Here is a 21,802-nt window from a genome sequence, read left to right as displayed (position 1 = left end):
GTTAAGAATTTTTTTAAAGATTTTATTTTTATTTTATTTGAGAGAGAGAGAGAACGAGAGAGAGAGCATGAGCCAGGGGAGGTGGGGAAGAGGCAGAGGGAGAAACAGACTCCCTGTGGAGCAGGGAACCAGATGCAGGGCTTGATCCCAGGACCTTGGGATCATGACCAGAGCAGAAAGCAGACAATTAATTGACTGAGCCACCCAGGCACCCCTGTTAAGAATTTTTGCATCTATGGGTGCCTAGGTGGCTCAGTGGTTAAGTGTCTGCCTTCGGCTCAGGTCATGATCCTGGAGTCCTGGTATGGAGCCCTGCATCAGGCTCCCTGCACAGTGGGGAGACTGCTTCTCCTTCTCCTGCTCCCCCCTGCTTGTGCTCTCTCTCTAATAAATAAAATCTTTTTTTAAAAAAAGAATTTTTGCATCTAACTGGGTGTGATATGCAACTGATGAATTACTGAACTCTACCTCTGAAACTAATAATGTACTCTATGTTGGCTAATTGAATTTAAATTTTAAAAAATATTTTTTAAAAAATTTGCACCTAGGGGAAGCTGACTGGCTTAATCAGTAGAGCATGCAACTCTAAATGTCAGGTTTGTTAGCTTAAGCCTCACATTGAGCATATAGTTTACTTTTTTAAAAAAGGGATGGGGGAGGTACACCTGACTGGCTCAATCTGTGGATCACGTGACTCTAGATCTCAGGGTTCTGGGTTCAAGTCCCACGTTGAATGTAGAGATTATGTAAAAAATTTTTTAAAATCCTTTTTAAAACAGAATTTTGCATCTATATTCATAAGGGATCTTGGTCTGCAGATTTCTTTTCTTGTGATGGCTGTGTCTGCCAGCTACCGCTTTTTAACTCTCTAGCAGAGTGATATAGCAAAACATTGTGCTCCAGGCCTATCTCTGGCAGAGCCTGGGGAAAAGAAAATAAAACTCTTGCCACAATTGTTACTCAATATGTAATTTTATTTTGCCTTTTGTGAGGTTCCCAAGCTGCTTTGCCTGGTGATGCGGTGTTTACACAATTTTTAAGCAGACCTGAATTCGTGAAGCATTAAACAGTGTTTTTTCCGAGAATACTTCAACTTTCATGTTCTCTGATTCTTCACGGCGGGGGCCTAACCTGAGCCTTGGCCACCTAGTGTCAGTTTCCAGTGCCCAGCAAAACGATTGGCACATAGTGGGTCCTTTATAGCTATTTTCTGAATAAATGGTTTGCCCTGCTTTTAGGGCACTGAGTTGGACTCTAGGACGGTTCCTCGTGCAAAGGTATCAGGGAAGTGGGTGAAGCATTTGGCATAGAATGAGAAGTTCTGGACTGCAACCTGAACTTGCGCCTTGCCCAAGAACTTTCCAGAAAATTTCTGGGGAAAGTTCCCTCTTCCTATCAGACCCCGAAAGTAATAAATACAGTCATTTTAAAAGTCAGTGAGTAAAAGGTTTAGAACCTCAAGAGAGAGGCAATCCAAGGGATTCTTTTTTTAAAACCAGGAAAGTCCCTGAATTTTCTGAAGACAGCACTGAATAATAATCTTCAGATATATTCTGTATTTCCTTCTCTGTCCTCTCTTGTCCGAGTGTCTCCTCACGATGTTTAAGTGTTTCAGAGGGTAGGGGACGGAGATGTTACAGTGCATTGCCCTGAACCATCTCAGGAGGAGTGGACAGACAAAGCTCATCGTGGTCAGATACTGGAGGCATGACCCGGTCACAGTTTCTCCCCCGTGAGGTGACCTGCTTTCCTCTGTTTTACTCAGAGAGTCTGACTGAGCAGTGATGCATGTGTTGTTTAGGTGCTATAACGAAGTACCATAGGCCAGTGGGGGGTTAAACCACAGCCATTTGTTGTCCCACAGTTCTGGAGCCTACAAGCTGAGGTCAAAGTCTCGGCAGGGTCTTTTCCTTCTAAGAGTTCTGGAGGGAAGATCTGTTCCACGCCTCTCTCCTAGTTTCTAGTTCACTAGCAATATTTGGTGTTCTGAGACCTACTGTTGTATCTCCCCAGTCTCTGCCTGTATCTCCGCCTGGCCCTCTCCCGGTACGTGTGTCTATGTCCACATTTTCCCCCTTTATAAGGACACCAGTCATGTCCGATTAGGGGCCGTCATATTCCAGTATGACCTTTCTTTGCTTGACTAATTACAGTTGTAATGACCCTACTTCCAACTGTGATTACCTTCTGAGGGGCTGAGGGAAAGGACTTCAACATGTGAATTTGGGGGGATGCAATTCAACTCATCTTACTGAATAAGGCTCAAGGCCCGACTAATCACCTGGAGATACTTCCTTTCAGAAGAGGGAGATAAGAGAGAGCAAATTTTAGGGAAAGGACTCATCAGAGGCATTGGCTGCATGGATACTGTCAAGAATCTGGCCACTCTGGGGATGGGGATTCTGCCAAGGATGGGGATTCTACCTCAACTGGGAAATGTCACTAGTCACTCATAAAATGGGAGTGGGCAGGGGCACCTGGGATATCTCAGTTGGTTAAGTGTCTGACTCTGGATTTCAGCTCAGGTCATGATCTCAGGGTCCTGGGTTCAAGCCCTGTGTTGGGCTCCCTACTGAGTGGAGAGTCTGCTTCTCCCTCTGCCCCTCCCCCTATTTGTGTTTGCTCGTGCTCTCTCTCTCTCTCTCTCAAATAAAATCTTTTAAAAAGTGAGGGGATAGTAGGCAGACGCTCATTTCCATAGTTTACAAAACCTATACTTGCACAGGGAGTCTTTTGGCTCTTAGTATCACAAACCCTTTCAAATGAATGGTCAGGAGCTTTGAAAAATTTTGTAGACCTGGTCCCAGTCTAGCAGACCCATGGCTGTCTGAGTTAATATAAGGGATAGATGCCTGATACTGGGCAGCTCCATTACCCACAACACCGTGGTCATCATGTGAACAGCCACAGAGAACTGGAGTTATGCCTGCCGCCCACTGTCTATGCTTCCCACTGGTCTTGTGAGTAAACAGCTAATATGGTAAACCAGATCTGCCAACTATAAAAACATCCAACTTTGAGCCTCATTTCTTTTTTTTTTTTTAAGATTTTATTTATTTATGTATTTGACAGAGAGAGAGAGAGAGAGAGAGAGATCACAAAGAAGCAGAGAAGCAGGCGGGGCGGGGGGTGGGGGGAAGCAGGCTCCCTGCCGAGCAGTAAGCCCTATGTGGGGCTTGATCCTAGGACCCTGAGATCATGACCTGAGCCGAAGGCAGAGACTTAACCCACTGAGCCACGCAGGTGCCCCTTGAGCCTCATTTCTGTCACCAGTCAATAGTCACTGACTTATCCAACACATCCCCTCCACCAGGACCCAGGTTGCTGACCACATATGTGGCCTGCCAGGCGTTCTTCTCAGAATAAGAAGCAGAAAATTACCCCCACATAGGTAATGTGATTTTCCTTCCAATTTTGCACCCAAAGCCTATGTCTCACCTAACAAAATGGATGTCCTTACTCATAAAACCAGAAGCACCCTGGAAAATTCATTTACTCAACCATGATGGTCACTGAGCACCAACTATGTGTCAGTGCTAGAGGACAGTGATAGAGTGAACTCACGTTCACACCAGGTCCTTGGCCCTAGTCAGCTTAAATTCCAAAGAGAGAGGTAGTTGATAAACAAATATAAGAATTACAACTTGTGGGACACCTGGCTGGCTCAGTTGGTGGAGTATGAGACTGTGGATCTCAGTGTTGTGAGTTCAGGCTCCATGTTGGGTTTAGAGATTATTTAAAAATAAAATCTTTTTTTTAAAGGATTACCAACTGTGAAAAGCCCTCTGAAGGAAATTAATAGGCTGATGAGTTAGCTAATGGGAGGGACAGGGATGAGGTGATGGGAATACCTATAGTAGATACGATAGTTAAGGAAGACCTCCTTGAGGGAAAAGTCTTTTTTACTTATTTCTAGGAGACTAAAAACAACTAGGGTTACAAAGGTGTGGAATAAGATTCACCCAGACATGGGCAATAGCATATGTAAAGGCCTCGAAGTAGAGTTGTGCTTGGAATGTTCAAGGAATAGGAAGGCAGCCGGTGTGTCTGGAGTGGAGTGAGAGTGGAAGTATGGGAGGAAATGAGACCCAAGAAGCAGTGGGAGACCAGATCATGCAGTGCTTTTTAGGTCTTATGAAAGAGTTTGGATTGTGTTCTAATTGTCATGGAAACGTATTGGCAGGTTTTGAGTAGAAGGGTGACATGATCTAAGTTGACACAGGAAAGGATTGTTCTGGACGCCATGTTGAGAATGGGCTAGAGCAGAACAAGAGTGGAGGCAGGGAGACCAGTGAGGAGGCTGTTGCAGCTTCATTCCTTATCTCCTGCTCCATTCTGCACCTGTTCAGCTCCTGACCTGGCCTTCATCCCTTCTTGCTGGCTCTGCTCTCAACCCTTAGACTTTATGACAGGGTTCATTTCTTCTTCTTGACCCTGGGTATTCTTCCAAGAACATGGTTTTGCTCCACACTCTGGCTCCATCCAGTTAGAGCATCTGAGTCACCCTCTGCCTGGTCTAGTGTTGACCCTGGCCCTCTATCTCACAATCACCCTCACAGTTGGGAAGCTGGTGACTTATCTGGAGACTGAAGGAGACTGAACCTTAGTGATGCCATTGTTTCAAGGACAGGATCTTCCCCGCACCACCCCCCACTCCACTCCCCAGGGAAGAAAATGATGAGTTTCTTACCAATTGAAGAACAATTAGAATTAATTCTTTGATAACCTAGAAAAGTCATTGTCTTGATTTATGGTTTTGAGACTTAGCCTGCAAAACCTTATGAATGTTTTAAAGTGATCTCTTCAGGGTTCAGATCTGCATATCTATCATAATTTCCATTGACCAATGATATTGCTCTCAAACTCATTCTAATTTTCCAGTACGACACACTCCCACTTTTTCTTTCATGACTATACTAAAGACTTCCAGATCGCCCTCTTCCTGGATCCCTCTATTTCATGCCCCATGAGCCCTCAAAAAACAAAACAAAACAAAACAAAAAAACAACCCGGGGCGCGCCTGGGTGGCTCAGTGGGTTAAAGCCTCTGCCTTCAGCTCAGGCCATGATCCCAGGGTCCTGGGATCAAGCCCCACATCGGGCTTTCTGCTCAGCAGGGAGCCTGCTTCCTCCTCTCTCTCTCTCTCTCTCTCTCTCTCTCTCTCTCTCTCTCTCTGCCTGCCTCTCTGCCTACTTGTGATCTCTATCTGTCAAATAAATAAATAAAATCTTTTAAAAAAATAATAACCCATTTAGAGTCTGTGTCTTATATACTACCACCGTACAGGTGTTCAAAGTTGTCCGACTTCAAATTGCATCGATTTATTAAATAAAACAAATCTATTAAATCAGCAAATAAGTACTGAATGTCTAACCTGCATGTCAAGACCTGTGCTGGATGTTCTGGATAAAGAAATGGCAAAAATAGTTTCTTGCCTTTGAGGAAACAGACAGGGGAAAAGATAAATCAACATCTTAGCAGGTAGTCAAGGCCAGGTGACAGAGTTGCCACTGTGCCCCATAGGTCCCATTTCAAGCTTTATTATGAGAAATGTGGTTTCCCATCAGGCCCTGCACACAGCAAGAAGGCAGTCAGTGTTTGTTGTTGATGGTGATGATGATTTGGTATTTTTCCAGAAGATTAGCTCTCAATGTGAGGACTATTCAAATTAAACCACAGGTCTATTTCATCAGGAATTGTCACTCACTGACATGTATGACCTTTTAGCTAAAGACTGATGTGCTAAATGAACAATGTTATCAACTGAATTTACTTAATATGGACAAGATTGCAATTTTTCAAGGCAACCTTTTCCTTAAGTCTCTAAATTATGAGCTACTAAAGTTGAACTGTCTTAATCATCTAGTCACTGCAGAATAGACACAGAGATAGAATCTACCTCCATTCCTGTCACAGAGCCTAAGCAAGCCTGTTTGTCCCTGTGAATTGGTGACCAGCTTTTGGTATACTTTGGTTTCCCCATCTCTAGTCTATGCTTGTTGCCATGTACAAATAAAGGACAGAAAGATGATCTCATAATAAAATAAAGTAAAATACAAGAAAAGAAAAGAATAGTGACCAAACAAAACAATTCAAAAAATTGTTGCACTTAAAATATATGTCTTAGGGGCACGTGGATGGCACGGTAGGTTGAGCATCTGACTCTTGATTTGGCTCAGGTCATGATCTCAGGGTTATGGGATCAAGCCCTGCCACCGGCTCCCTGCTCAGAGCAGAGTCGGCTTGAGACTCTCCTTCTCCCTCGGCCCTCCCCTGACCCACACTCTCTCTTTCAAAATAAATAAATACATCTTTTAAAAATATAAGATATATATCTTAAAAAAAGAAAAATGGTGGGGCGCCTGGGTGGCTCAGTGGGTTAAGCCTCTGCCTTTGGCTCAGGTCATGATCTCAGGGTCCTGGGATCGAGCCCCACATCCGGCTCTCTGCTCAGCAGGGAGCCTGCTTCTCCCTCTCTCTCTGCCTCTGCCTACATGTGATCTCTGTCTGTCAAATAAATAAATAAAATCTTTTTTAAAATGGTATCATCATGCTCTAGGGAGCATTAATTTTTTTAAAGATTTGTTTGTTTATTTCAGAGAGAGAGAGGAGAGAGAGTGCGCGCGCACATACTTGCAAATGGGGGAGGGATAGAAGGAGAAGGAGAGGGACAAGCAGACTCCCTGCTGAGTGCAGAGCCTGACCTGGGGCTCTAGCTCTTGACCCTGAGATCATGACCTGAGCTGAAATCAAGAGTCCAAAGCTTGGGACGCCTGAGTGGCTCAGTTGGTTAAGCGTCTGCCTTCAGCTCTGGTCATGATCCCAGGGTCCTGGGGTGAGTCAGTCTCCTTGCTCAGCAAGCGGTCTGCTTGTCCCGCTCCCTCTGCCCCTCCCTGCCCTCGTGCTTGCACTCTCTCTCTCTCTAATAAATAAACAAAATCTGAAATAAATAAATAAAACATTTGTATGAGGAAAAACAGCCCAAGAGAGAACTCAAAGCTTCTACTGGGTGTGCATTAGCTACCAAATGGCATTTCAGAGTTGCACTAAGAAATGTCAAGGACAGGGGTGCCTGAGTGGCTCAGTGGATTGGGCCTCTGCCTTTGGCTCTGGTCATGATCCCAGGGTCCTGGGATCGAGCTCCGCCTCGGGCTCTCTGCTCAGCGGGGAGCCTGCTTCCCCCTCTCTCTCTGCCTGCCTCTCTGCCTACTTGTGATCACTCTCTGTCAAATAAATAAATAAAATCTTTAAGAAAAAAGAAAAAAAAGAAATGTCAAGGACATGGGGCACCTGGGTGGCTCAGTGGGTTAAAGCCTCTGCCTTCAGCTCTGGTCATGGCCCCCGGGTCCTGGGATGGAGCCCCGCATCAGGCTCTCTGTTCAGCAGAGATCCTGCTTCCCTCTCTCTCTGTCTGCCTCTCTGCCTACTTGTGATCTCTCTCTGTCAAATAAAGAAATAAAATCTTAAAAAAAAAAAAAAAAAGAAATGTCAAGGACAGGGATACCTGGGGGGCTCAGTCTGTTAAGCATCTGCCTTCAGCTCAGGTTATGATTCCAGAGTCCTGGGATCAAGCCCCACATTGGTTCCCTGCTCAGCAGGGAGCCTGCTTCTCCCTCTCCCTCTGCCTACTGCTCCCCCTGCTTGTGCATGCTCTCTTTCTTGGTCTCTGACAAATAAATAAATAAAATCTTATAAAAAAAAAATGTCAAGGATAGAGACAGGCGGCTCATTCAGTAGAGCATGCAACTCTTGATCTCAGGGTTGTGAGTTCAAACCCCATGTTGGGTGTTGAGCCTACTTAAAAAAAGAAAAGAAAAGAAAAAAGAATGAAGGAAAGAAAGAAAGAGAGAGAGAAAGGAAGAAAAAAGAAAAAGAGAGAGAAAAAAGAAAGGAAGGAAGGAAGGAAGAAAGAAAGAAATGTCAAAGACAATAGTCCAAACTACTGTCCACTTGAGGCCAATTTTCGATCAGTCTTACACAATCCTGAGTGAATGGATTCATTTACTGAAGTTTCAACCTGTCCTACAGCCATATTGATCACAAGGAAGCCATTGAGAGGCAACCCCACAACTTCTCAAATGGTCTATTTCTGTAAGCTACTGTATATGAGACATTGAAAGAAATCGTAAGAATCCATTTTCTTACCTGAGAGAAAGATAAAACTCAACATGAGGACCAATCCATGAAGCCTCCGACATGTGATATGTTCTTTCATTGTGTAAACCTGTGTTCAAAAAGTCAGAAATTCACCCGGCTGAGATTCAGAACAAACAATTTCTAAGTACGTGAGCACACTTTTCCTCTCCCGACGCCAGGCTTTTCCTATCGATTAAAGCCATGTCCGCCAGCTGCAATATTGACGCTTGCCTGAGTTATGCAGCCTTGCTGAAACCTCACAGATTGATTTATGTGCCTATCCTTCCAACAAACTCCACTGAGGGCCTATATGTGCCAGACCTTGTGTCGCACACACACGCGTACGCGCACACATGCACTGACAGTACAGCACTGGGAAGACAAGTTGGCCCAGACGGAAAGACAGACATCGAATGCATAATTACAAAATGAGATGCATTCCACCTTAATGCACACAACTTAACCCAACGACTTGCAAATTTAATGATCCTAAATATTTTGAAGGAAGCACCATGCAAGAAGGCTTTATTGGCAAAAGTAACTCATCAAATCATTTCTAATTTTAAAGCAGATCTGCTTAGAGAAACCTGATCATCTCCTTACATTTACCCAGATTTCTCCTTTAAAAAGTGTAATGAGGAGGGCACGTGGGTGGCTCAGTCAATGAAGTGTCTGCTTTTGGCTCAGGTCATGATCCCAGGGTCCTGGGATCAAGTTCCGCATTGGGCTCCCTGCTCAGCGAGGAGCCTGCTTCCCCCTCTCCCTCTGCTGCTCCTCCCTGCTCATGCACTCTCTCTCTCAAGTAAATGAGTAAAATATTTATAAATAAATAAATAGGGGGCTCTGGGTAGCTCAGTGTGTTAAGCCTCTGCCCTTGACTCAGGTCATGATCTCAGAGTCCTGGGATTGAGCCCAGCATCGGGCTCTCTGTTCAGCAGGGAGCCTGCTTCCCCCGCCCCCCACCTGCCTCTCTGCCTACTTGTGATCTCTGTCTGTTAAATAAATAAATAAAATCTTTAAAAAAAAATCCTATTACTTGTGATCCCTTTCAAATAAATAAATAAAATCTTTTTATTAGTTGTTTTTTTTTTTAAAGATTTTGTTTATTTATTTGACAGAGAGAAATCACAGGTAGATGGAGAGGCAGGCAGAGAGAGAGGGAGGGGGAAGCAGGCTCCCCGCTGAGCAGAGAGCCCGATGCGGGACTTGATCCCAGGACCCTGAGATCATGACCCGAGCCGAAGGCAGCGGCTTAACCCACTGAGCCACCCAGGCGCCCTTTTTATTAGTTTTTAAAAATAAAAATAAATAAATAATCAGTGGCATAACAGCATCTGCCTTTAGCTCGTTATGATCCTAGAGTCCCAGGATTGAGCCCCGAGTCAGGCTTCCTGCTCAGTCTGCTTCTCCGTCTGCCCCTTACCCTGCTCGTGCTTGCTCTCTCTCAAATAAATAAATAAATTAATAAATGAAATCTTTAAAAATATATAAGCAAATAGATAAGTAAAGCAAAATAAAATAAAAAGTGTAATTAGGGGCTCCTGGGTGGTTCAGTTGGTTCAGCGTCCGACTCTTGGTCTCAGCTCAGGTCATGATCTCAGGGTCTTGAGATGGAGCTCCACATCTCAAGGGAGTCTGCTTGACATTCTTTCCCCCTCCCCCTCCTTCCACTCCAAAAATAGAAATTAGTCATTTTTTTTTTTAAAGTGTAATTAAAGCTGCTTATTTGGGAAATACACTGGAGATCCCCTTTTCTCCAGCCAAAACGCCGTTAAAACTATGAATCTTACAGAACTATATTACAGAAGCTTGGCAGTAGGGCGCTGATGGGCCTTTTCTGATTTTAAATAAAATGCACTTCTGAATGATTTACTACTGATTTAAACATCTCTTTTCCTGTAGGATAATGCGACACATTGTATTTCTTACCACTTCTAAGTGGGATTTGGAGTGAATAGACCGGCTTTACATTTAAAGTAACAGAACCCAATTACAAAACCAAATGAATCTTGGGCTCGCTCCGAGCCCCAACCATTAATATAGTTCTTCATATTTACAAAGTGGTCTACTGCCATTCTCATTAGAATAATAACGGAATTTGTATGACTCGGAAGGATTTCCCAAACTGCAAGCTTAGAAGTAGGGGATGTCTAAATCTTTTATGACTTGTAAGATGAAATTCAGCTTAAATTTACAGTGCTGGAGGAGGACCGGACTGAGAATCCATAAGTAGCTGTGGGACTGTATTTCTGTTCCTTCGTTTCCCTGGGCCTCAGTTTCCTTATCTGTAAAAATGGAGATAATAATCTGCCTATTTCCCAGAGCTGCTGTGGAAGAGGATCAAATGAGGTGATATTTCAAAGGCAATTTTCAAAGTCTAAAGTGCTATAGAAATGGATATGATTGCTATCTATAAAATGGAATTTTCAGTGGCAAACAATCCAATTTATATCTTTCTGGCATTTCCTCTAAACTTTAATAACAATTGCAAAGTATGTTTCATAGACTTACCTGGCTCCCAGTAAATAACTCACGGGACACGCTACAGAATACTATGCAGCCACTAAAAGGAATCGGGTAAGTCTTAAGTCCGTCAGGTATGAAAAGGTTGGGGAATGGGCACTGAGGACTTTCCTTTGTATAGCAGACAATTCTGTACTGCTTGGTCCTTGTATGGTTATCATTTGTTACATACGTGATTTTTATAATTGAAGGAGACAGGAAGGGAGGAAGGGAGGGGAGAGGGGAAGAAGACAAGACAGGATGGAAGAATGCAGACACAACAGGCTTCCTCTATAGCTAATACCGTTCTGTATGGTTTGAGAATTTTATACTAAACATGCATTACTTTCATATTTTTTCCAAAATGGGAGAAAGAAAAGAAGGAGGAAAAAAGAGGTAATTGGGTTCTTCTGTGAGGAATATGTGCTTTTTTCATCATTTAAAAAAAGGTAAAGGCAGGAAGAAAGGCAGGAGAGAAGGAAGGAAAGAGGGAGGGAGAGCAGAAGGAAGGAAGCGTAGAAGAGAGGAAGAAAGACACTTACCTGAGAGCTGGATTCCTTTAACTGCCCACCTTGTGTCACTATGGAGTCCAGAAGAATTTACTCTACGAATGACCAGGTCTGGTCTCCAAATTCCTATGCTTGATGTGAAATGGGACAAGCAAGATGCAGGAAGCCTCCTCATCAGCTGGTCCTGCCTCGGCCACTGGCTTGTTGTTCTGTTTTGTTTTTTGGTTTTTTTTTTTTTTTTTTTTTTTTTCCTGGATTAACCCAGCCTCTCTGCTCTTAGCTTTATGGGGCTAATTGACCAGGGCAGATCCTCTTTCTGCCGCTGACAGTACGTCATGGGGCTGCTCTCCTGAGCATGAAATCAGCCTGAGCAAAGTTCTCAGGTTATTACATACCTACAATAACCCATTCATTTCAGGGTTCTTTCCCGGTGTTCACTAAGGATTATCTGCAGTTGCTAGTTGATTATCACTTTAATTAAATTGGATCTATTAAACCGGTACTTGCTCACTTATCCAAGGCTCATTTCACTTTATTGAGAAAATCGGGATTGGGGAGAGTGCTCAGAACTATGAGCAGAAATAAGGGGCCAAGGAAGTACCAGCACGTTCATGCCTCAGGCCTTCAGTGGGACGGAGGCAGCTTCTTACCCTCACTGCCAATCCATTCTTCAAGTTGCTTCGAAAGTAGATTTACAGAACTGGTTTTATATCATTCTCAAGGTGGGGAAATGCAGCTTTTGCCCCCAGAGGTGTCCTTATAACCGTTTGGAATGATGGAAATATCGTCAAATCCCATCAAGCCTCCAGAGAGGATTCCCTCCAACCTCCCCGTTTCCAAGGTCAGGACCCAGAATTCAGAGGGTACCATGACTTGCTCAAGGTCACAGAGATTATGAGAGCAGGAGTTAGGACAGAGGGTCCTTGGTTCCCAGGCCAACGTGTTTTCCCCTCATCCACACCTTAAATGGGAAAATTCCGTCTAATGATGAACTGAGACAGCCTGTTATCTGTAGGCTAGTGGCTCTCCTGGGGGGGGGAGGGGCAAGGGGAGGAAGGGGCATATAAGAATCATCCATTACTCATCTCCAAGCCCAGAAACTGTGAGTGGTGTGGATGAGAGCCCAGGCTTTCCAGAAAGGTAGACTAGAGTTTCTCAGTTGTGTGATGCGGAGCCCCCAGCGTCCTCATTTGTAAACTGTGGCTAATGACATTCCCGTCATATCCCTGTGATGATTATAGGAGACAGTGGATGTCAAGGGCTGAGCTCAGGGTCTGACCCGGGGTACCTGGGCCACTCACCGCTGCTTTCTCTTCCCACTGTGTGCAAGGCTGAGCTTTTGTGGCCCACGACCCACGTGGTCCACACAGCGTACGGGGGGGCGGTGGCCAAGGATCATCTTCCCATTTCCTTGGCATTGGCTTCTACTTCACACCAGGTCTGCTCACTGGTCTGCCTCCCCCACCCCCACGACACTATGAGCTCTGGAAGGACAGAACTCCATGTTGTTCAGTGGCACACACACTGCCTGGCACAGAGGGAGGGCTTGTTGGATATTTAATAAACAAATGAATACATGACTATGCCTTCCCCCCACCCACTAAAGTGTGCCCTTGCTAAGGACAGGGAAGCCATCTCTGTTCCCCTCAGGCCCAGCCCCAGGAGCTGGCACAGTGCCAGGCACATAGTAGATGCTTCATGCATGTTTGTTGAACTGGAAAAGAATTTCAAGGAGAAGAATATATTCATATGTACTTGGATATGTTAGGAAAATTCTGTGGGAGAAGACCCTGATGAGAAGAGCTGATTCTAGAAAAGGAGACTGAGAAGGGTTTGGATGGGAGCGAAACTTACTTTTCTCTGCGTATGTTTTTGTTCTGCTAGAAGTTTCATCATTTGCATCTGTTACTTTTTCCCCAAAAATCACTATGTTTACTTTTTTTTTAAAAAGATATTATTTATTTATTTGACAGAGATAGAGATCACAAGTCAGCAGAGAGGTGGGCAGAGAGAGGGGGTGAGAAGCAGGTCCCCCGCTGAGCTGGGACCCCAACGTGGGGCTCAATCCCAAGACCCTGAGATCATGACCTGAGCCAAAGGCAGAGGCTCAACCCATTGAGCCAACCAGGTGCCCCACTATGTTTACTTTTTTTTTTTTTAAAGATTTTATTTATTTATTTGACAGAGGGAGAGAGATCACAAGTAGGCAGAGAGGCAGGCAGAGAGAGAGGAGGAAGCAGGCTCCCTGCTGAGCAGAGAGCCCAATATGGGGCTCGATCCCAGGACACTGGGATCATGACCCGAGCTGATGGCAGAGGCTTAACCCACTGAGCCACCCAGGCGCCCCCACTATGTTTACTTTTATTTAAAAATCCAATATAGTGCGGGATGCCCGGCCGGCTCAGTCTGCGGAGCATGTGACTCTTGATCTCAGGGTCAAGCCGCACACTGGGAGTAGAGCCCACTAAAAAAAAAAAAAAAAAATCCAGTGTGGCACAAATGAAACAACTGGTTGAAAAATGAAACATGCATAAAAATGAAGAGGCTGGAAGTCTTTGGTCAGGAAAAAAAAATGCCACCTGAGGACGGAGGGCTTCAGTGGTTATCTTCCACTCTCTGGAAGATTAGGAGAAAGTTGACCATCTGTTCTCTGTATCTACAGAGTAATAGGAAATGGGCTGAAATTGTAGTGGGAGATAAGAGTTAAACATAAGTAAGTCATTACTGCTGATAGGAGTTGATAAACACCAGAAAAGGCTGTCACGGGATGTGATGAGCCATCCTGGAAACTCGAAGGTCTAGAGAGCTCATGTGGCTCTGCTGATTTGCTTGTCCTCCCACAGAGCGAGATGGCTGAGCTTACTGAGACTCTGTCCCTGTTTCTGACGCTAGAAGAGACCTTTAATCTGGTGAAGGTCCGTGCTATTATCATTCCCTCTTCCCTTCCTGGTGTGACTATTACCAGGCCAACCGAGAGGCAGGTGATTTCCATCCAACATGGCCCCCAACCGCAAATTAGCCATTGAGTTTGGGTCTGAACCATAGAAATAAGGAAAGGATCCAATGCTGGAGGAAAAAAATCATCAGTGTTGGGGACTTGCTAAGCGATTTTCAAGGGGAATTTTGATTAGGTCTGCCTGCTACCTTAAACACTCCCATCCAGCCGACTCCCTGCTGGTTGTCATTCCCATCGTAACTTCATAGATTTGCTACATAAGTGGGCGTCCTTTATCAACACATTTTTAGACATCACCTAAATGTGCATGCTTTTTTAAAAAAGATTTCATTTATTTGACAGACAGAGATCACAAGTAGGCAGAGAGAGAGGAAAGGAAGCAGCCTCCCCACCGAACAGAGAGCCCAATGCGGGGCTCAATCCCAGGACCCTGGGATCATGACCTGAGCCGAAGGCAGAGGCTTTAACCCACTGAGCCACCCAGGTGCCCAATGTGCATGCTTTTAAACAACATAGAAGGGACCGTACCACAAGAGAGGCAGCACAGCAGCGTAGTTAGTAAAAAAGACTCTGAAAGCAGACTGCTTGGGTTCTTTCTTGTCGCAACACCTCAGCTTCTTCCTCTGCAAAATGGGGATGTTGATGATGATGATGACGGAGATGATGCTGATGCTGATGATGACGATCGTATCCACATCGAGTATTTTTTTTTAACGTATAAATGAGGTAATATATGTAATGCACTTAGAATACTGCATGGTTCATAGTAAATTTATTTTTCGACCTCACCAGCATTTAGTCAAGAACACTTGATGAGGGGCACCTGGGTGGCTCAGTGGGTTAAGCCTCTGCCTTCAGCTCAGGTCATGATCTCAGGGTCCTGGGATCGAGCCCTGTGTTGGGCTCTCTGCTCAGCAGGGAGCCTGCTTACCCCCTCTCTCTGCCTGCCTCTCTGCCTATGTGATCTCTGTCTGTCAAATAAATAAATAAAATCCTTTAAGAAAAAAAAAAGAACACTTGATGAGTCTAAGATGCTGGCAATTTGGCAGTAAACAAAACAGATAACTCTCTCTCCTCAAAAAATTTATGTTCGGATGTTCTAGAAACAGAGCTGAGGTCAGTGTGCCAGGAGCAGAACAAGGTAAGGGGACCACAGTGAGAGGAGAGACATACTGGAGAGCCAAAGCACACACACAGGCTCTGGTGGGCCATTTTCAGAACTTTGACCTTATTCTGGAGAAACAGAGAGCCATCCTTGCAGAGTTTCGTTTGTTTGTTTGTTTGGTTGTTTGTTTTTTAACATGTGACTTCAAAAGGACATCAAACCTGAGGAAGAAAGTTGTAAGAAAATTGCAATTAAGGTTCCCTAGGTGGCTCAGTGGGTTAAAGCCTCTGCCTTCGGCTCAGGTCATGATCCCAAGGACCTGAGTTCAGGCCCTGCATCTGGCTCTCCGCTCAACAGGGAGCCTGCTTCCTCCTCTCTCTCTGCCTGCCTCACTGCCTACTTGTGATCTTTATATGTCAAACAAATAAATAAAATCTTTAAAACAAACAACAAAAAAAGGCATTTGACCTTCTCCCCTAACGTTTTGACAGTAAAAAAAGAGAACAGTTTGTTAAAGGAATGGAAGACAACCATCAGCCTACTTGTGCTTTCTGTCTGTCACATAAATAAATTAAATCTTTTTTTAAAAATTGCAATTAGTTAACATTTTGACTTGCTGGATCATCTCTCTTTACTTTTTTTTTTAAACACTTCAGCGGTGGCACATGGGATACATGATCTCGAGGTTGTGAGTTCGAGCCCCACATTGGGGGTGGAGAATACTTGAAAAGAAAGTTCCTCTTTAAAAAAAAAAATACTTAAGAGTAAATTGGAGCTCCGGTGCCCTTTTACCCCAAACACCTCAGCTGGCATTTTCCTAAGAACAGAAAGAGTTTCTTACATAGCCACAGTATAATTATCAAAATTGGGCAATTTACCTTGATGTAATTCCATCCCCTCTATGGTCCATGTTAACATTAAGCTACTGCCTCACTACGATCATCTATCGAAGCCTTACCCTCTGATCTAGGAGCAATCAAGGATGACTAGTTGTTTGTAGCTGTCATTATGTCTTAGGGCACTTTAATCTGGAAATATTCTTCAGAATTACCTTGACTTTCATGACATCAACATTTTTGAAGTGTACAGGACAGCCATTTTACAGAAAATCCCTCAGTTTGGGTTTGTCTAATCTTTCCTCCTAGTTCCGGTGATGTATTTCCGGCAGGAAGAACACAAAAGGGTTGTTGTGTCCTCAGGGCATCATGAAGACACAGGATGTCACTCTGTCCCATGACTGAAGATGCAAAATTTGATCAGTTGGTTAAGGTGGACATTCACCAGATTCCTCCTAAAATCTGAGAAGTTTTAATTTTTCCACTTGTAATTCACAAGTGATCTACAGGAAATTACTTAGAGTCTGCTTAGATTTATTTACTTAAGAGTAAATACCCTGTTCCTCCCTGTCTTAGTCTTCTGGAGCTACTATAAGAAAATACCAGAGACAGGGTAACTTATAAACAACACACATTTATTTCTCACAGTTCTATAGACTGGGAAGTGCAGCATCAAGACACTGGCCAATTCAGCATCTGGTGACAGCCCACCTTGTGGCTCACAGATGGCCATTTCTTGCTGGGTCCACACATGGCAGAAGGAACGGGGAAGCTATTGGGGGGGGGTCTAATCCCATTCAAGAGAGCTTCATCCTAATGACCTCCCAAAGGCCTCCAATTACTGTCACAGTGGGGATTGGGATTTTGACATATAAACTTTGGTTCCTCTGAATTCTGTTAACAATAGTGGAATTAAAACTAAAAAAAAAAAAAAAAAAAAAAAAAAAAAAGCATGGCATTGCAAAGAAAGCCCTTCCAGAGCCGGGTCCCAGTGGACTTCTTCCTCTTCCTCCCCTACTGCTCCATGTCCTCAAGTCCTATACTTAGCCTATAGTGAACCATTTAGAAATCCAAGCTATTGTGGGACGAGAGTTCCTCTCCTTTGGTGCCATCTTTCTGGACTTCTAGGAGAGATAAAAGTCACCTTTTCAGCTCCCCTTTGTCCTAATGTATCAGGGTAATAATTGGCCCTGTTGATAAAAGTGAAGCCCCAATACCCGAGTGCTGGCATCCCTAAGGCTTTGCGATGGTAGGATTCCCAGGAGAGCAAAAGCCTGCTTAGACCACCCTGGGGATATGGGTAGACCCGAGCTCAAAGGAACTTGGAGCACAAGGAAGAAGGAGACAGTCTTAGTTAACTAGGAGAGACAATTCAGTTGAGTTTTGAGGCTTCTATAAGGGCACACCTTATCCCTTAGTGACCTCCAGATCTTTTATAAATTTTTTGAATGTAACATTTACAACCAGCATGGGGCTTGAACACACAACCCAGGGTCAGAAGCTGCATGCTCTACTGTGTCCTCCAGATCTTCTTTTTTCTTCTTTTTCTTCTTATCTGACAGTGAGCTGAGAACATCCAAGTCAGTCACACCCCTCACCTCAGCTGAAAAACTGTGTAAGATACTTTAAGTTCATCCTCCTGCAAAGGTCTATAGCTTCCTGGGGCGCCTGGGTGGCTCAGTGGGTTAAGCCTCTGCCTTTGGCTCAGGTCATGATCTCAGGGGTCCGAGGATCGAGCCCCACATCAGGCTCTCTGCTCAGCAGGGAGCCTGCTTTCCCCTCTTTCTCTGCCTGCCTCTCTGCCTACTTGTTTGGTTTTTTTTTTAAGATTTTATTTATTTATTTGACACAGAGAGAGAGATCACAAGTAGGCAGTGAGGCAGGCAGAGAGAGAGGAGGAGGCAGGCTCCCCGCTGAGCAGAGAGCCTGATGCAGGACTCGATCCCAGCACCCTGAGATCATGACCTGAGCCTAAAGCAGAGGCTTTAACCTACTGAGCCACCCAGGTGCCCCCTCTCTGCCTATTTGTGATCTCTCTCTCTCTCTCTCTGTCAAATAAATAAATAAAATCTTTTTTAAAAGAAGGTCTATCACTTCCTGAAACATTTCTTTCAGGGTTTTTTTTTTAAGATTTTATTTATCCATTGGACAGACAGTAGTAGTAGACACAAGTAGGCAGAGAGGCAGGCAGAGAGAGGAAGGGAAGCAGGCTCTCCGCTGAGCAGAGAGCCTGATGCGGGGCTCGATCCCAGGACCCTGGGATCATGACCTGAGCTGAAACAGAGGCTTTAACCCACTGAGCTACCCAGGCACCCCTTTCAGGGCTTTTGGAGATGAGTCTCATTAGCAGCTCTCAGGTCCCACCAAAGTTCTCTGGTGTTCAGCGCCCTCCTGTTGAAGGCCACTAGGAACACATCTGTATTTGAACAAGTTGCCTTCATTACTTGTTGCAACAAGAGAGAACACAAGCAGTGGACGAACTGTGAGGTATCTCAGCAAAAGAGAGTTAGGAAAGACTTCTGACAGGATTTGGGCTTTGGTTGGGGAATCTGCGGATGGTATAAGGAAGCAAGAGTTTGCTTTAGGTTAGCAGCCGGCCGAAAGCAGGGACAATTGCATGACTGGGCATCTCAGTAAGTCTGATCTACAGAGAGAACCCACTACCACAGGAATAAAGCTGTAGTTGTCCCCTCTGACCCACAGGGGATCCGTTCCAAGATCTCCAGTGGATGCCTGAAACCATGGACAGTATCGAACCCTACATAGACCATGTTTGTTCCTACACATATATATATCTATGACAGTGTTTAATTTATATATTGGGCATGGGAAGAGATGAACAACAATAACTAATAATAAAATAGAACAATGATGACAATACACTGTAATAAAAGTTCTGTGAATGTAGTCTCTCTCTCTCTCTTTCTCTTAAAATATCTTATTGTCCTCTTTTTTGTGATGACGTGAGATGTTTAAACACCTAGCAATGAGACGCAGTGAGATGAATGATGTAGGCATTGTCACGCAGCGTCAGGCTACTGGGGACCTTCTCATGATTCATCAGGAGGGTCATCTGCTTCTCGACTATGGTTGACCATGGGTAACAAACTGTGGAAAGCAGAACTGAGGGTAAGAGGGGTTCCTTTACCTTAATTTGTAGAGAGGCAGCAGTCACTCACAATAACCAGGAGAGGGAGATGTTTGGCACTTTGCGGGCTACAGGGTAATCTTGTTTTTGTCTCTACTTAAACAGAATTGTGAAACAGCCTTGTTTGATCTTACTCTATCGTGATCTTAGAGTAACCTTGGCTGACACCGGTTTTCTGTAAGATTGTTTGTGTCTAACGGGAGAATAACGTAGTCTAGCGGTGAGTACCGAGCCAGCTTGTACCAACACTCAGGCCTCTCTGTGAGCATTAGACCACTGCCTGGATGACAGGGCTGCTTTTCTCTCTCTTGGCCAAGGACAGATGAGGTCCAGCTACAGGCCATTTCTCCATGACACCCAGATTTCCCTACTGCTGGTCAGGGTGGCAATCTAGAAAACGTAGTCTGTAGTTGGGCTGGGGTTAGTCTTTCCCTCCTGCTTGCTGTGGGAAGAACTTTTGCATTCTCTGAGATCAAAATAACTGCACAGGGGCGCCTGGATGGCTCAGTGGTTTAAAGCCTCTGCCTTCTGTTCAGGTCATGATTCCAGGGTTCTGGGATCGAGCCCCACATAAGGTTCTCTGCTCAGTGGGGAGCCTGCTTCCTCCTCTCTCTCTGCCTGCCTCTCTGCCTGCTTGTGATCTCTGTCTGTCAAATAAATAATAAAACCTTTTAAAAAATGACTATGACAGTAATACTAATGACAGTAATAACTCAGTGTCCTAAGACCGGGAGGTTTGCATCAGCCAATGTAACACAAGCAATTATCCAAAGCGAGTATCAGTAACAAGTCTTGAAGTTAGGGGCTTAGATTATGAAACCCAGCTAATGAAAACATGCCGCAGAATCCAATCAAGTCTGTGTTCGACTAGAAGGTGGCTTTTTTCTTTAGCTTAGTCACAAAGTTTTTTGCCTGCCCTGTACTATTTACATAAACATAACAAGTGGTATTTGCTATAGTACAAACTCTCCCTTGGCTGGCTAAGAGGAAATCAGAGGCTAGGTGATCATTTGTGATAACACCAGCTAATTAATTTAGATGAGTCTGTTGGGCTTCCAAAGCAGAAGTGTGTCATTTATTATTTCTATCAGTGCAGGGACAAGTTTGGGACCACTTATCTAGATCTACTTCCACCCCCTTACAGAATTGCAGCTCACGGTGTAGGCATGATTATAAGTTCTCTTGAATAACCTGTTTTTGCTTCATGTGGGAGGCTTCTGGGTGTCCTCCTCAAGGTGTAGGGCTGATATCCTCATAAAAGTGGTACTCTAGGAGCACAGATTATATTAGACTTGTAACAATTGGGGGCACCTGGGTGGCTCAGTCTGTTAAGCACCTGCCTTCAGCTCAGGTTGTGATCCCAGGGTCCAGGGATCAAACCCCATGTCAGGCTTCCTGCTCAGCCAGGAGCCAGCTTCTCCCTCTCTCTCTGCGGCTCTCCCTGCTTGTGCTCCCTCTCTGTCAAACAAATAAGTAAAATGGTGTGTGTGTGTGTGTGTATATATATATATATATATATATATATATATATATATATGTTACATTTATGTAAATAGTACAGGACAGTCATATATATAATTTATGTCCCTGGAGATGGACAAATCCCTTTAGTGGAGTTAAACAGTTCTTCCAAAGTAAGTTGAAAAGATCAGACCATTGCAACAGGAAAATCCCCAATATCATTGTCTACTCTTGATTGACCAGGACTTGATAAGATCCTAAGGACTTCAGCAGAAGCATTTTGTTTATGTGAGGTCAAGGTCCAATTTTTAAAAGACCAAAGGTCAGAGTTAACACTGGGAAGGAAACCAGAAGGGACCTGTCAAAGAGAGGCTTCCTCCAAGGTATTTAAAGGCATAGCTATTAAATTTTTGTCAGCAGTGATAGTCAAAGGGTAACAGATCCGCCGGTCCATGAAATTCAGGGCAGTGGGTACAGAAAAAAAACATGACGGAGTTTAAGTTTTTTCTTAAGAGGCAGAAGGAGATGTAAGGAAGCAAAATAATCAGATGGAGACCAGGGATGTCACATCTAGAGGGCATCAAAGTAGAGTAATAAGCAAGGTTAGTAGGAGAATAAAAGAACAAAAAGAGTGTTGGAGAATCAGAAAATTAATCTTGTTCAGTTATCTTGGGCAGAAGCTGTCCGCCTCTCAAGTCAGCAGCTTCTGGAGATTCCCAAGAATCCGAAGATGAAGGTCTCTGGGCGGAACGGATGTCTGGTGATCAGGATGGAGCGACACACATCTTTTGAGTTGGAAACGGCAAACTCAAGGATCAATACCTTGAGTGTCTACTGCTATGACAGCTGTTAACAGGACCTGATAAGGTCTTTTATGTGAAGGCTCAAGAGCAGTTTTTCTCCAGTCTTTTCCAGAAGACAAACTATCCAGCTGCCTAGGTAGATATTTGGAAATGTGGCTGGCACCTGTCGGCAATAAAGCCGGAAGTATGATTTGAATGTCTCACAAGAACTAATCATGTCTGCTTGTAATAGGGTAGAATCCAAGGCTAGGGAGGGGGTAAAATTCCCAAACACATAGGGCTTATTATGTCAATAGTCTTTATTAATTCATGAGATAACTTGTGGGTCCCAGAGGGTGCTTACCTT

At 44.3% G+C, this 21,802-nt stretch overlaps 1 protein-coding gene across 1 annotated transcript in view; it reads right to left on the bottom strand.

The window, feature by feature from the left end:
* ADGRG4 (adhesion G protein-coupled receptor G4) overlaps positions 1–2,096 on the bottom strand; it is a 96,696-nt gene extending 94,600 nt beyond the window's left edge. The window contains 1 exon segment of the mRNA XM_059156850.1: positions 2,051–2,096. Within this exon segment, the coding sequence (XP_059012833.1) occupies positions 2,051–2,096 (46 nt within the window).
* Positions 2,097–21,802: the final 19,706 nt, after the last annotated feature.

Source organism: Mustela lutreola, chromosome X (assembly GCF_030435805.1).
Source record: "Mustela lutreola isolate mMusLut2 chromosome X, mMusLut2.pri, whole genome shotgun sequence".
Lineage (NCBI taxonomy): Eukaryota > Metazoa > Chordata > Mammalia > Carnivora > Mustelidae > Mustela > Mustela lutreola.
This window is presented reverse-complemented; position numbering and strand designations above follow the sequence as displayed.